Source organism: Copadichromis virginalis, linkage group LG16 (assembly GCF_057382275.1).
Source record: "Copadichromis virginalis isolate Kocher_CV1m ecotype Utaka linkage group LG16, C_Virginalis_male_GT1.1, whole genome shotgun sequence".
Taxonomy (NCBI): domain Eukaryota; kingdom Metazoa; phylum Chordata; class Actinopteri; order Cichliformes; family Cichlidae; genus Copadichromis; species Copadichromis virginalis.
The window spans coordinates 11,680,890-11,697,021 of record NC_140633.1 but is presented as its reverse complement, the minus strand read 5'-3'; the positions used below and the strand labels follow the sequence as shown (position 1 = coordinate 11,697,021).

Genomic DNA, 16,132 nt, shown 5'->3' with positions numbered 1-16,132 from the left:
TGCACAAGGAAAAGGCCCAGTTTTTGAATCTCACACTATGACCACAGAAATCTGTGATATTATAATACAAAAGAGAAAAAGCTATATATTTTTGGTTTTCATTCAATCAATCATTTCAAATGTCCTTAAACTGTATATGAAGAAACAATATTATGAATAGGAGTAATGATAGTAATATTTTTTAATGAATAATCCAAAAATTACTGAACAGAATCACATGCTTTGAATAGCTGGAGAAGTTTATCCGTTTTTACACTGAAAAGAAAATGTCTCAGAAATGATAGGTCTTATTAAAGACCTACCAAAGATCAGATATCATTTAACACCTCTTAAATAAACACTAAAAAACAATTTTTAACAAAAGACTATAAAAGTCTACAATAGTTTACATTAGTTCAAGAGAACAACCTTTTGAGGTTTTTAGAGATTTCTTTCATTTTTAGTCCATATATTATTGGATTGCAAAGAGGGTTATATGTTATAAATTGCAATGTCATTATAAAACGTGCAGTTTTAGGAAACTCTGATTCCAGTCTAACTATAACCATATCATAAGTAACCAAACAAGAATAGTTAATTAGAACTAGCACATGAGGCAAACAGGTTTGTGCAGCTTTTTTTCTGACATTTCCACAACTCTGACAGGCAACTATAATTATCTTTATGTATGTAAAAAGTATAAAAAGCATGGGGAAAAGTACACCATTAAATAGAACAACCATACCATATATAGATAGTTCTTTTGAAGTTACACAATAAAGATGATTTACAGAATTGTTACAAAATATACCTTTCAAAGTAAAGTTACAGAGTGGTGTAATAGAATTTCTTAGTACTGGCACTACAATCTGAATAGCAGGTAAAAACCAGGACATTATCAGGAAAATACTGACTCTTGTTCTTCTCATGATAGTTGGATATTGCAGAGGTTTACATATAGACACATATCTGTCATAAGCCATGGCTGACAGCAGTAAGAATTCTGAACTGCTTAAAACATAAAACATGAATACTTGAAAAAGACAGGCGTGATACAAAATAATCTGTTTTTCAGATAAGAAGTCAATCAAAAGCTTCGGGTAGATGACAGTGCTCAAAACAACAGAATTCACTAACAAAGCAGCAATGAAAATGTACATAGGCTCATGAAGGCTTTTTTGAACTATGATGACCCACACAATAGTGGAATTGCTGCAAATTATTAGACCGTATACCATAAACATAATTACAAAATAAATATATCTGTATTTCTCCACTTCCACATGACCACCAAAAGTTATATATGTTATATTCATTTCAGCATTCATGAAAATCAGATATTACAAACTAAAATTTTAAACAGGCAGAATGTTTAAAACTAGTACATATAAAATATTATTATTCATAGATACCTAAACTTGGTGTGTGTTCATCTTTAGAAAGTGAACTGTTCAAATCAGACCAAATATGTGATGAAATGAAACTTCAAGCTCCATATATCTCATTCAACTCTCCACAAAGACCTATTACCATGTTCAACCTCTGGAGACATAAGCCGACAGTGGTTAGCCCTTACTTACACGGGTACATTTTCTGGCTCCTCCTCTTTTACTACATACATACGTGGGTATTAATTGAAAAACAAATTTTAAAGAAGAAAAAATTAGTTGACCGGCAGAAATGATAATAAAATAACAGCAAATATAGTCCTATATTTAAATATGTAATTCTGTTCAGGCTAAGAGAATTTCATGTAGATCGACATCATGCACACTGCAATGCAATGTGGGGAGAAAAAATAGTTAATGCACTTTAAGATAATTTCTGTTTCTGTTTTCTTTTTTCCTATTTCCATTGTGTTTTGTGTGCTTTTACAGCGTTTTTCTTATTGCTGGTGTTTTCTTAAGTTGCAGTCCGTTTGGCCTCTCAGGGCCACCGTAACAATTCCATAATTTACACAAATTTACTTTAGAGAATATAATTAATTGACAAATTTATAGAACAGTGAGGGTTCTTTTTAGAACACACCAATTTTTTTCAATTATTTATTCCAATTCAAGTCTTTCAAGTCCAATAAATAGCTTGAAAGGTTACAAAGGTAAGTGATGAACTCCAAGAGGTTAAAAAAAAGGTAGGGTTTCCCAAAATCCTGTGTTGCAGAAAGTAGTGTGTTGCACAAAAAAGGTGAGAAAAAAGCAATTAACAGTGGAAGAGAGACAGACCAGCATAACACTTAAAAATTTAGGTCTTTCCTACAAAGAAATTGCAAAGAAAGTCAAGGTGTCAGTAAGTACGGTTCCCTTCACCATCAAAAGGCACTCAGAAATTTGGGGCAAACTCTGACAGGAAGAGGTCAAGCAGACCCCAAACCACAACTGAATCAGAGGACAAGTTCCCTAGAGTTAACAGCTTGCATGATAAGTGGTTCAATGGACAATAGCTTCAAGCACAGCTTAGTAGTAAGCTGTAATAGTAAGCATGTCTCCATTTCAACTGTGAAGAGAGGACTTCGAGCTGCAGGTTTGACAGGACTAGCTGCAGCCAAAAAGCCATTGCTAAGACATCAGAATAAGACAAAGAGGCTTGCCTGGGCCATGAAGCAGACTACTGAAGACTGGAAGAAGGAATTATGGACTGATGAATCATAATTTGAAATACAGTACATCACGTAGGATCTTTGTCTTCTCTGGGCTACTCCATTTTGGGGCTGCCAGTGTCGATTATCTGTCTCCACCTCACTTCATTTCGAGCAAGATCCTCTGTCACACCAACCCTCCACATATCCTCCTTCACCATATCCAAGATCCTTCTCTGTGAACTTCATTTTTGTGTTCTGGCTGTTAGCTCCACATTCAACATCCCCTTTCCATCCTTTTATATCCACTATCCCTCCTCATCACATGTGCAGATCATCTCAATCTTGAATCTCTAGCTTTGCCTCCGAACTGCTTAACTTGACCTGTCCTTCTAAGATACTCATTTCTAATTTTGTTGCTCCTGGTCATTCCCAGTGGAAATCTTAGCATCTTCAACTCTACCATTTCACCTTCTGTCTTTTTTATCAGAGCCACCATCCCCAAAACATACATCAACTCTGCACTCTCTTCTCACCTGTCTTGGGTAGTGCCCATTGCTTTGAATGGTTGATCCCCTGTATTTAACTTATTTATCCTTGTGATTTCTTACATGTTCACCTTTCTCTCTCTTATTTACACACATGTATTCTGACTTTTTTCTACCGACTTTCATTCCTCTTCTAACCAGTCTATACCGCCATCTCTCCAGACTGTCTTCCAGTTATTCTCACTACACATCACAATGTCATTTGCGAACATTGTAGTTCATCCTGCCTTGCCCCATTTACCAACCTACCTATTCTTGTTAACAAGAAAGTGGCTCAGAGGTGATCCCTAGTGCAACATCCACCTTGGCTTGACCATTGTCTTGATGTTTTCCAAAAATTGTTTTCAAAATCTTTGATTAAATTAAATAGCAAAATGTTCCTTTAGAGTTCTTTGAGCGCTTTCTTTTTAGCACCACTCCTGTGGGTGGTGGCCTGTAAGCTCATCACATGCAGGAGGTGCCGTCTCCTGTAGTCCCACCACGCGCAGTAGGTGCCATAGGGGTCAGGTGCAATGTGTGCTGGGCAGCAGCCAGGGGCAGAGACCCTCAACTCTCACTCTGGCAGAGCTTCAACAGCATTCCTAGGGAGGTTGGAGACATTGAGTCCAAACGGACAATGTTCAGCACCTCCATTACTGAAGCTGCTGTACTGAGCTGCGACCACAAGGTGGTTGGTGCCTGTCGTGGTGGTAACCCCTGGACCAGATGGCAGGCACCAGAGGTAAAGGGAACCATGAGGCTGAAGAAGGAGTCCTCTTGGGCTTAGTTAGCCTGTGGGACTTCAGAGGCAGCTGATAGGTACTGACGGGCCAAGCGGAACGTGGCTTGGGCAGTGGCTGAAGCAAAACTGGGTGCGAGAGAGTTCGGAGAGGCCATGGAAACAGACTTTCAGACTGCCTTGAAGAGATTTTGGCTAACCAACAGCAGCTCAGGAGGCAAAAGCGGTGCTCTACTTGCACTGTGTAGGGGTGGAGGTGCTGACTTCGACTGAGGATATTGTCGGGCAGTGGAAGGAGTACTTCAAAGACCTCCTTAATCCCACTGAGACTTTAGGTACAAGGGGGATGCCTTGTCTATGTCCAGGAAAGAGGTCACGAAGGCAGTTAAAAAACTCCTTGGTGGAAGGCCCCTTGGGGTTACCCTGAGTTCCTGAAGGCTCTCAGTATTGTAGGGCTGTCTTGGTTCAAGGGGCCTCTGGATTGGCAAACCGGGATGGTGGTTCAAATGTTCAAGAAGGGGGACCAGAGGGCATGCTCCAACTATAGGAGGATCACACTTCTCTGCCTCCCCGGGAAAGTCTAGTCTAACTCCAGGGTGCTGGAAAGGAGAGTCGGTTCATTAGGCAAATCTCGAATGCAGGAGAAACAATGCAGTTTTTGTCCCAGTCCTGGAACCTTGGACAAGCTTAACCTCTCGAGGATACACGAGGGTGCATAGGAATCTGCCCAACCAGACTATATGTGTTTTTGGATTTGGAAAAGGCATTTTGGTATACTGTTGGAGGTGCTTAGGGAGTATGGGGTATCTGGCCCAATGCTACAGGCCATTTGATCCTTATACACCTGTTGCAAGAGCTTGGTCCCCATAGATGGCAATAACTTGCATTAATTTCTCCTGGGTGTTGCACTTCGCCAGGGCTGCCCTTTGCCCTTTTTCTGTTCATAATTTTTATGGACAGTATTTCTAGGCATAGCCAAGTGGCTCCCACTTGGGTGGTCTCAGAATCTCAATTCTGCTTTTTGCAGATGATGTGGTTCTGTTTGCTTCATCAGGTGATGGCCTCCAGCTCACACTGGAATGGTTGGCAGCCGAGTGTGGAGCGGTGGGAATAACAATCAGCACTTCCAAATCTGAGGCCATGACCCTTAGCCAGGAAAGGTTGGAGTGCCCACTATGTGCCAGGGACAAGTTCCTGCTTTAAGTGGGGGAGTTTAAGCATCTTGGGAGGGGCACAGAGTAGAGTCGCTGCTCCTTCACATTGAAAGGAACCAACTGAGGTGGTTCAGGTATCTGACAAGGATGCCTCCTAGATGCTTCCTGGGTGAGGTGTTCCAGGCATGTCCCACTGGGAGGAGGCCCTGGGGCAGACATGCTGGAGAGATTATATTTCTCGGCTGTCCAGGGAATGCCTTGCTTTTCCCCCAGACAAGCTGGGGGTGGCTGGGGACAGGAGGGTATGGGCTTCTCTTTTTAGGCTGCTGCCCCCATCACTCTGCCATCGATAAGTTGAAGAAAATGGATGGATGGTGGATTGCTTTTCCAGCCATTTTTTTGCTCACATCCTATCTTTTTTTAGGATGAGCTAATATATTGTAAAATAAGTAGTAATCTCATGTTAAGCATTTTACACGTTTGTTACTGTGATCTATGAATAATTAATCGGTGGTAAATAATCTGCAAATTATTGGATTCTTTTCTTATATGACAACTTTTTTGGAATTAGGATTGTACTTTTTCAAATGTTTTATGCACATTCAAGATAGACGGCAATAAATTACACTGGCCCATGATTTGTGACAAGGGAGGAAGATGTAGTTATTATAAAGCTATTGCAGCTATCACAGTTTTATAAAGTGTTACCACCCATTCCTTTAGTGGAAAATCTCTATTACACAGCATATATAAGAACCACCAATAATGTTATAAAAATCCAAAATAAAATATGAAAGTCTGACAAAATTAATCTGATAGTTTATTTGATTACTTATCCTCTTACCTATCTTGGAATTGGTGCACCTTTCATAAAAGAAGGCAATTTATATTTGTATTTAAATACGTCACCAAAAGCTGTTAATGTAAATTAACCATAGGTCTTAAACCCTATTCACATGAGCATTTTACTGAGCATAACAACAGACTTCAATACACTTTAATAATAATATTATGTTCAATTTATTTACAAATACAGATGAACACGGCATGGTTTATTTTTTCCTGTACTTTTCTGAATAATAGTTTGAATTACTTTATTAAATGAAAAGCATTTTCAATGATGGCAAGAAAATTATTACAAAACAAATTGTGGCACCTTAGCATTCAGAGTTAATACATGAAATGATTTTAGCATGATAGAAAAATCTTTTTAGCTGTTTAGAAATTTCCTTCATTTTGAGCCCATAAATGAATGGATTAAGCAATGGATGATAGAGCACTATTTGTAATGTCATTATTAATCGCGCAGTTTTGGGAAAATCTGATTCTACTCGAGCTATGCTTACATCATAGATACTTAAACAGGAGAAGCTAAATAAAACTAACAAATGGGGTAAACAGGTCTCCAAAGCTTTCTTCCTCACGTCTTTACAGCTTTGATAAGTGAGGATAAAAATGTTTGAGTATGTAAAAACTATGAAGAGCATAGGTAATATTACAAGATCTATTAAAGCAACTACTCCAAATACAGTAATTAATCGTGACTTGACACACTGAAGAGTGTAAACTGCATTATTACAAAATATTCCTTTTAAGTTAAAGTTACACAATGTTGCTTCAGCACTCCCAGCTGTTAAGACTGCAATGTGACAAACAGGTACAAGCCATGCTACAGCCAAGAAAATACTCACAGTGGTTTTACTCATGATAGTTTGATATTGCAGAGGTTTACAAATAGCCACATATCTGTCATAGGCCATGGCTGCCAAGAGAAAGAACTCTGAACTGCCTAAAGTGTAAAACATAAAAAACTGAAAGAGACAGGCTGAATATGTTGTGACTTGTTTTTCAGATAAAAAGTCAATCAGCAGTTTGGGGTAAACAGTTGTGCTGTAAAGAACACAGTTCAGCAGCAAAGCAGCCATGAAAGTGTACATCGGCTCATGAAGGTTTTTATGAATCCAGATTATGTACACAATAGTAGAATTACTGCAGATTATTAAACTATATAATATAAAGAAAATGAAAAAATAAACATATCTGTACTTGTTAACTTCAACATACCCATCTAGAGTTAAATATGTAGCATTTAACACCTCATCCATTAATACTTTGAAAAAAAATTATAAAACCAGCAGTGTTAATGAAGAATAACAAATAACAAAACAAAACTGCACCAATATGCAACCTATGTTGTCTTTCCTTCATTCATTTACAGGTATTTGAACTTGAAATATATCTTGGAGTACATTCATCAGTCAAATGTGCACAGTGAATCATCTTACTCTGTGAAAGGTTTTATTAGGTTGCTTTGTCCACCAGGGAATTGTACTGTGAAGGTCACAGTAAATCAAAACTGGATTATAGATGGCAGACAGTTGGTGTCGTAAGCCACCGCCTCTGTTCAAAGATGGTCGCTCATAGTGGACATAAATGGCTTCTTTCACTACTCTTTCAAACCATATGTCTTCTCTGTCCAAAAAGAGAAGACAGATAGATTTCTGTCTATGTAAGCTGCTACACTTGTTTTTCGACAATTTACCACACATGACTTTAGCATATACCAATGTTAAACATTGGAGTAGTTCTTACAGAACAAAGCATACAGTTAGGGCTGGATCAGGTAATACAACATCCTCCCTTTGTTATGCTGCAGTAGGCCTAGAATCTTGGGGGCTTTCCATAATGCACTTTTCCTTTACTCACCTCTTTTCACTCACTATGTGCTTGTACATCACTCTGCATTTAAAGAGTTATTATTAATCTCTGTCTCTCTTCTACAGAATGACTTTTGTACTGTCTTCCTCCCCTCACCCCAACCGGTAATGGGTAGATGGTTGCCCCTACGTAAGCCTGATTCTTCTTGTTTAAAGGGGGTTTATTTTCTTCCTGTCACCAGGTGCTTGCGCATAGGGGTCACCTGATTGTTTGTGTGTATTGTTGTATTGTATTATCTTTACCTTACAATATAAAGCATTATGGGGCAACTGTTAATATTGGCAAAATCTGAATTAAATGGAAATGAGACGATTCTAGGGAAGTGAGTGACCGCCTGTCAATTCTGAACTCCTTACAGGAACACAGGACAAAGTTCAGATGGGCAAGCAAAAAGTTTTGAAAGTTAACTAGGAAACAGGCAAGGAAAGCAGACTGCACAATGGAAAATGGCAGGACTTAGGAGATTAGAATCAGTAAGTCTATTTGCAGGCAACTATAGTGGTGTAAAAAGTGTTTGGCCCTTCTTGATTTCCCATTTTTTGTATTTTTGTCACACCTAAATATTTCAGGTCATCAAACCAAATGTTAATATTAGACAAAGATAACACAGATAAACAAAAAGGGAAGTTTCCTAAATATAGGTGGCCCCCTTCAAACTCGGGTCTTCTACAAGAGGCCTGGAAGCTTCAGGGTCCTGCACAATATCTTTGCTGTTCCTATGATTGCACTCCTAGGAACAGCATCTGACAGAGATCTCAGATGATGTTCCCAGGATCTGCTGGAGCCGCTCGCCTAGCTTGGGAGTCACTGCATTGAGTGCTCTGATTACTACTGGCACTACTGTTACATTCACCCTCCACATCTTCTTAAACTCTCTGAGCCCTTGGTACTTCTCAAGCTTCTTGTGTTCCTTTTTCCTAATGTTGCTGTCATTTGTTATCATTTCGACTATCACTACGCCTATTTTCTTCTGCTTTTCTACCACCTCTATGTCTGGTTGGTTAGCCATCACCATTTTGTCCGTCTGTATCTGGAAATCCCACAGGATCTTAGCTTGGTCATTCTCCAACACCCCAGGGGGCGTCTCACATTTTGACCTCGGGACTTCGACGTCATATTTGGCACAGATGTTTCTGTTTACTATGCCAGCCACTTTGTTATGGGGGTCCATATATGCCCTGCCCGGCCAAATTACATTTGGCCCGCAGGCCAGAGTTTGACACCTATGTGCTAGATTGTCTCAGGGGCATCTTTACACTTTCTGCATCTGAGGTCTTACCTTGTGCAGTAGACCCCAGCCCGATGGATCTTGTGCTCAGAACTTGTTCTTGTGCTGCCACAGCGGTGTTCTTAGCCCTCAAGCTTTTTTGTCTGGTACTGAAGGGCCAGCATTTCCTAGTCAGGACCAACAATTCAACAGTGATCTTTTACATAAACAGGCAGAGAAGAAACCTGTTATGGTGCATGGGTGTCTCTAAGAGTCACCCATGCTCTGGGCCATCTGAACCTGGGAGTAGAGGGAATGGAGGTTGCACCCTTTGATAGTGGCCCAGATTTGGGATCTTTTTGCCTCCCTCTTCAGGTAGGAGGAGAAGTGATTCATCCATGCACAGATCTGTGGTGTTAGAAATGACTGAAAGAATAATAGGCTCTGTTGGATCAGGGAAATTATTTTACTGCTATTGTTGAATAATTGTCATCAGTACCATTGCATTAATAATATAATCTGGAGTTTATATTGCATTCAGGGGTTAAACAGTGTCTCTTTCAGAAAGACTGAGTTGCAGGCTGACAGGAAGTTGTATGCAGAAGTGAAAGCAGGAAGTTATTTTGAGCAGCAGGCTAAGACGAGGCTTTAACAATGTAACAGATAGCTTTAAGAAGGCTTTAAGGTTTTATGCACACAGGTATTAAATTAACTTTGTATTTCAGGTGCAGTTATAACTATTTTATACATATTGCATATCTGTGCTTATTTGAGTTGATGTTCAGGTTCTTTAAAGGTCTTAAGCTTCATCTAGTGAGAGTGTCTAGATGATCCATGCTGAGGGAAAACTAGAACATAGAAGGAATTGCAATACATGCTTACAAAACACTTATATATCAGATCATTTTATATTAAGGTTTTAGTAGAGGTTCTTGGTTAAAACATTTATTTAGTAGAAGACATACACATAGTCTCAGTGAGCCTCTGTCCTGGTGAAAGGTCAGAAGTGCAACAGGTGAATTGAGAAAGAGCATGTGAGGTCGTGACACACACACATGAGTTAGATTTATTTAGAGGAGAGAGAGGTTACTCATGTCTGGCTGTAACTGCAAAAGTGTCTCGGTAAAAGAGGAACCGTTCCTTGTTGTCTCGGCAAGAAAGAGGAACAAGACAAGAACTGAAAGGTAGACAGGAAGGGCCAGCCATGAAAATAGAAGATGATCTTCTGGGTTAAAAGTCTGATCTATGTATAAAATGTATCTGTGACGCATGAAGGGGCGTCAGTAAATCAAACCCTGATGCTATAAAATATCTGTTCATGCTTTGATTAAGTCGAGGACTACTGGCTGTCTGCGTACAGAGTGTCTTCCCACACGTGTGTTCATTAAAATCATTGTTGGACCAAGATCCTCTGGACCAAGAGTAGTTTGTACTCTCCTTCCTCAATTTTGAACCTTAACATTTGGGGGCTTCGTCCGGTGGTTGAGGAGGGAGAATTGGAGGTTTAGATGGAGAAATTTGGTGGTCTCTGAGGTGGTCTGACGGGCAGACATGAATTCCAGTGGTCGAAGTGAGTGGGCATAAGCCGGCTTATCCAAAAGGTAAGGCACTACCTGTTGAATTATTTCCAAAGTGTGCCAAATTGGACATGATAAAATTTAAGTCTACTCACTGAAGTTACTGGTGGATGTCTGTTTTGATTTTGATGAAAAATCTCATGAGTTGAAGCAGTTAGAGTTCTGCTAAGAAGAAATGAAAGCAGTAAAGTCTGCTAAAGCAGTTAGAGTCTGCCAGGAAAAGTTTAAATACTGGGTTGAAGTCCCAAAGAAATTGAGTTAGAGTCTCAAGTAGTTTGGTAGGGAATTGGTTATTGTGTTGGTTAGAGTCCAAATTTGGTCATAAGAGTGGACCTGAGCGGTCATTTTGTGAGTTGGAGTCTCCATTGACCACTAGGTTGCACCTGCCTCAGTTATACACTTGTTTCGGGTGTTGATTGTTGTTTCAAAGTATTATAAATTATTCTAGAACGGCAGTTCGAGTCTGCTAGGAAGCGCAGAGCCCGGAGGTTACGCTCCCTCCTTGTCGTGGACGCGCGACATTGACCTGTCGGCGAACAGGGTTAGTTCAGTTTGGCTTAACTGTGGGGTACAGGGCATCCTGGAATTAAGCTAGGAGTTAGAGTCTCCTTACCGTTTGGAACGGTACCTGCGCTTTTTTGGTCAGAAGAAGTTGGACTTCGGGCGTGTAACTTTAACCTAAAACTTCAAAGTTTGGGTTGGTTGACGCTTTTAAATTGAGTTAGGGATTTTAGAAATGAGGCCAGAAACAGTTAAAGTCTTGATACTGGTTAATTGGTCGCAAAAAACTCAGGGAGTTTATCCGCTGGGCGGTTATTTTAAATTTGTCTAAATTGTGTAGGCGCTAAAGCTGACAGATCTGACAGTGGTTGTAAATGTAAGACGTCGTTGTAATATAGAATAAGAAAATTTGGTGTGAGAGATCTCTGTGTGTCGAGTCAGTAATGCACTGACTGCCTGCTGCTATTTTTAGACGGTGTGTGTGAGTGTGAAAATGCAAATGAGTAAGCAGTGAACTGTTTAAGCCACCGTTGGTTTTACAAATACTGCTGCAAACATTGTTGAGTGTGTGTTTAAAATGCCATTTATGTTTATTAGAGGACTATAAATAAAGTTTTGAGTTGCCGTAGGGGATGTATAGTAATTGACTGAAGTTGGATGTAGATATATAAATATATTGAGTGCACTGTGTATACTTAAGATTAACATATTACTTTCAGTAGTAACTTCTCTCCAGCAATAGTTGCTGGTGTGTTTTATTTTTTCAATTTCTTGTGTGAATGCGGTGACTAGAAGGTTTTGAATGATGAATAAAGGTGTGAGAGGTATTTCTTGGGTGATGTAAAGTAGGATGTTTTAAAGTTTGAAAGTGTTTTTAATTTAAGAGATGCATGAGTGATGTTATAAGAGTTTAGTTTATTTAAAAGGTGTGTGTGTGAGAGGATTATGAAATCATTGTGTGAATGATGCTACATTTTAGATCAAAAGTTAGTAGAATTACAGAGGGTTTGTAGATTGTAAATACAAAATAAGTTTGATTAGCCTGAAGAAACAGCAGAGCAGCTGCGTGCTGTGTGTGTGTAACAGGAAATGGTGTGGGTGACAGGAAGTTTGCATGCCCATATAAGGTGACGAGTGAGCACCCAGAGAGAGAAACAGATGAGTTAAACTCTAGGCAGATAAAGCGAATGGAGGTTTTGAGAAAAGAAATGAAAAGGATATTAATTGTATGTTTTAGTGTGTCAAAACAGATTACAGATAAATAAAGGTGGACTTCTCTCAACCTGGAATTTTGAGTACGGCGCCAAAACCACTAGAGTAGCATAATTGGGAGAAAACAGGCCAGATTTTGGCTTAAAATTTTACAGCTTGACCTCGCACTTGTCCCCATCCTGAGAAGAAGCTCAAAGGACAGTTAATCTCCTGATGAAGACCGACAGAACATCGTGGACTTGAGAAAAATTAATAGCAGGCAAAAGACAGTGCAACTGAAACCACATTGACGACACCAGCAGCAGCATGTAAGGAACCACGAGGTGGAAACATGTACTGTAAATTACAGGCTGGGCAGTTGAACAGTGGGATAATGAACGGTGGTAAAGCACTGGACACTGATTGTCAGATTTGTCTTGCTTGGAGTAATCTTGAAAGGGACGAGTGAAAGGATCAACAGAAAAGAAGAAACCACGTGATGAAACATGCACGGTGGACAGCAGGCTGGTAAGAACAGTGTGACATGACTGTTTAAAGGCACTGAATGTGGTATTTTGCCAGGCTGGGACTTGATCCAAAAGGAAAATACTGAAGAGAAACAGAGAAGAAACAGACTGTGTTTGCTGGAATTCAAGACAACAAAAGGACACTGAGAGAAGAGGACAGTGACCAGTGAGAGGTGAAGCCGGACGAGTTCGACTGTGAGAATACAGGGTGTAATTGGACTGAAAGTGAAGCCTGAACTCATGATGGTTTAGAGATGTCCACCGTCACAAACAAAGAGGTAAACAAGAATAGAAAACACACATAGACAAAGTGTTACATGTGAAATTATTTTTGGAAAGAATCAGAAGTGAGATAATTTTGAATTAAGAAATCAGAGAAAAGATGCATGAATTAAACCTGACTATAACATACAGAGGCAATGAAGAAAGCAGCTTACACTCACTGAACATTAACAAAATACATAGGAAAAGCAATGAAGACCTGCTTACACGTATATACATGACATAAGTTGGGATTTCTGACCAGAGAAAGGGAAACGGGTAGTTTAAGTACTTATGATAATAATGAAAATGTCTCAGTTGTGTTTCTTTAGGGGCTAAACAGACCTGGATCAATTCTCCCATGCAGCGGTCGGAAGAAACCTGTAGGTTAACTTGACTGGACATGCCAAGGCAAGTTTCTGGTTGAATTGTTTACAGCGCCATGTCTCCATAAACCTGACAAGTGGGCCCTAACTTCTGGCTGAGGAGCAGGGACGCGGTTAATAAGGTGGGAGCTTAAAATTTGGGTTAGCAAATTTGGGAAAGAAACTGACGGCTTAAGTGGAGAATTGTGCAGGAGTCTGACACACTGCAAAAGCAACATATGCAAATTCACACACACAAACAGAAAATGCATTAACCTTATAAAGACAAGACAAGCTCATGGAGTTTAATGCATAGACACTGATTAAACCTGGCTAAGAACACAAACATATGCAATGAAGAACAGCTTGCTATTTTGTATGAATGAGTTGGGAATGTTTAAACATATGTTTCTGTTGTTACAGCAACTCATTGAGAGATGACTCAGTATGCAAATTAGTTGGAGTGAGTGGTGACGTAGGAGCTTCCTGTGTGTGTGTGACTGAGGAAGTGACTTTCAGAAGAGGAAGCATAGCAGAGACGAGAAGTGCAGATTGGGGTAGGGAATTTATAGTTTAGTGATTATATGATGTCGTAAGGGGTCTTATGCTGAATTTAAGAGCATAAGGGGGTGATTTTTGTGTGCAAATTGTGTGGTTTTAATGAGACTTTCGGTGTATTGAGGAGGTGAAATTATGTGGTGGCAAAATACTTGTGTGTTTAAGGTTGTTGAGGTTGTTGTGGTAATGGGTTGATTTTGTCAGTTAGGTTTGGGTTGGTGTTTTTGTTTTTAATAGAGGGAGTTTTAGGAAACATGGACATGTCTGGGAGGGGCCCATTATTTTGTAACAGTGCACTTAAAGAAAACCTGTCAGGTGATTTTGTTTTGTTTTTATGAGCTAACAATCAGCTCTATTTTTTCATTTCTGTTTTAAGCAGGCCTGCAACAGTGAATAACGGCGCTGAAAATTCTCGGGAAGAGCAAATATAAGGCGGCTTTCCAGATTACAATTGGCTGAGGAAAAAGCTACCTGGGGACGATTCAGGTCGTAAGTCCCTGTAAAAAGGATTTTATGCGAGTCAATCCAGTCCAAAAGCATAAAGAAATATTTTCCTATGGAAAATAAAAATGACTGAGCTCATTTTGCTGAGGGTGGAGTATCTGATCGTGCGGGAAGCTCCACTATCAGCAAATACATGGTGTGACTGCATGTGAGTGAATGTGTGACTGCATGTGAGTGAGGATGAATTAATGTGGACAAACAATTGTTTTTACCAGAGAAAATTTGTTGACTGGGGTTAGATTATGGGATTATAGTATATTGTTGGGAGAATGCCAAATGTTAAAGGGGAAACATTTTAATGTAACTCAGTTACCATTAATTGAAGAAACACATGACTGATAACTGTTCTGTTTTAAGTTTATTTTTATGACATAGATTGGATCATGAGTGGGGAAAACTGAGCATTTTAAGTTTTGTATAGTATCTTGACACATGAAATGTATCAAGATAAAGGGGGGTTTAGGGTTTAATAATTTAATTGTTTAATAATTTAGGATCATTTCAGGACCTTTTGGGTTTTTGATCATTTGGATATGGTAAAACTGAAACTGTTATTTTTAAGTTAAGGTTAAAGGATTAAAAGTGAACTTGTCACGGTTTGCGGGCCAAGCCGTGTGGAGTTGTAGAAAAGGACCCAAAAGGCGGCAGCTCTGGTGCAGGTGAATATTTATTTACAACGGTGGGCATAAAACTGTACTGGTGGAAAAACAAGAAACCGGAAACCTAAACTGGGTAAGCTAATAACACGAACCAGAAACGAGGATGCAGGGAGGTCCGGGGAAATACACAAGAGACGCAGGGAGACCGAGGGGAAACAACACAGACGAACCAGCAACTACCATAACAGAAGACACAACTTAAATACACCCAGAGAACACAGGGAGATTACACACAGGTGGGGAACACAGGTGACACTGATAAACATAACGAGACAGGGCAGGAGTGAACACAACATTACGCATACTGACGAGAGACTGTCAAAGTAAAACAGGAAGTACACAGAGGTTCAGACAGGAGGAGAGAAAGCACGGGGAGAACACAGACATAACAGGCTGGGGGAAACATGGAATAAACACAAAGAGAGACGAGAGCTCATAAATACACAGAGGGGCACAAGGGGGTAAGAGTCACAAAGGGAAAAAACACTTAGGGAACACCACAACAGGACACCTCAGAAAACCTGGCCTAAATAAGGAGCGAAAATACAAGGAACCAAGAATACTGGGCCAACATGGCCCAGGACCATGACAGAACTGAATCCTGTTTAGAAGATACAATGCCGGTTTTTCAAAGCTGTGAATAAGTCTTAGAGGGAAAATTAGTGAGGGTTGAAGGAGTAGAACAGCTTTGATTTCTTTTTGATTTCTAGAAGTAGTGGTTATAATGTAGGCTTACACATACAGATATTACATAGGAGGTATTTTTAGGATAAAGGGGAGAGCTTATAAATAGAAATGATTTTTATACATATTGCATTTTTGAGATGAGTTATTGAAGTTATTGAAGGATTGCACACGCTTACAGACACAGAGTTAAGAAACACACATGACAGTATTGATTCCAGGCAAAAGGCCCTAAATTCATTTAGCTTTTGACTGAACTTAAAAGAAGGACCAAAGAGGAAGGAAAGCATATATTTTGGTTAAGTCCGATAAATTGGAATTAGAAGGTATTGTTACATTAAAAGGAGCAAAATGAAATAAAAAGGCTATACCAAAATGGGTTATAACATAGGAAATGTGAGGTTTT

The 16,132-nt window shown here is 39.6% G+C and overlaps 2 protein-coding genes across 2 annotated transcripts; both read right to left on the bottom strand.

The window, feature by feature from the left end:
- Positions 1-395: 395 nt before the first annotated feature.
- On the bottom strand, positions 396-1,310 carry LOC146690322 (olfactory receptor 6N2-like). Its single transcript, XM_085434920.1, has one exon. The coding sequence runs from the start codon at positions 1,305-1,307 to the stop codon at positions 396-398; it is 912 nt and encodes a 303-aa protein (XP_085291046.1). The 5' UTR covers positions 1,308-1,310.
- A 4,821-nt stretch (positions 1,311-6,131) lies between these two features.
- LOC146690321 (olfactory receptor 6N2-like) lies at positions 6,132-7,079 on the bottom strand. The gene has a single exon (XM_085434919.1). It carries the CDS (start codon positions 7,077-7,079, stop codon positions 6,132-6,134), a length of 948 nt encoding a protein of 315 aa, XP_085291045.1.
- Between the last annotated feature and the right edge of the window lie 9,053 nt (positions 7,080-16,132).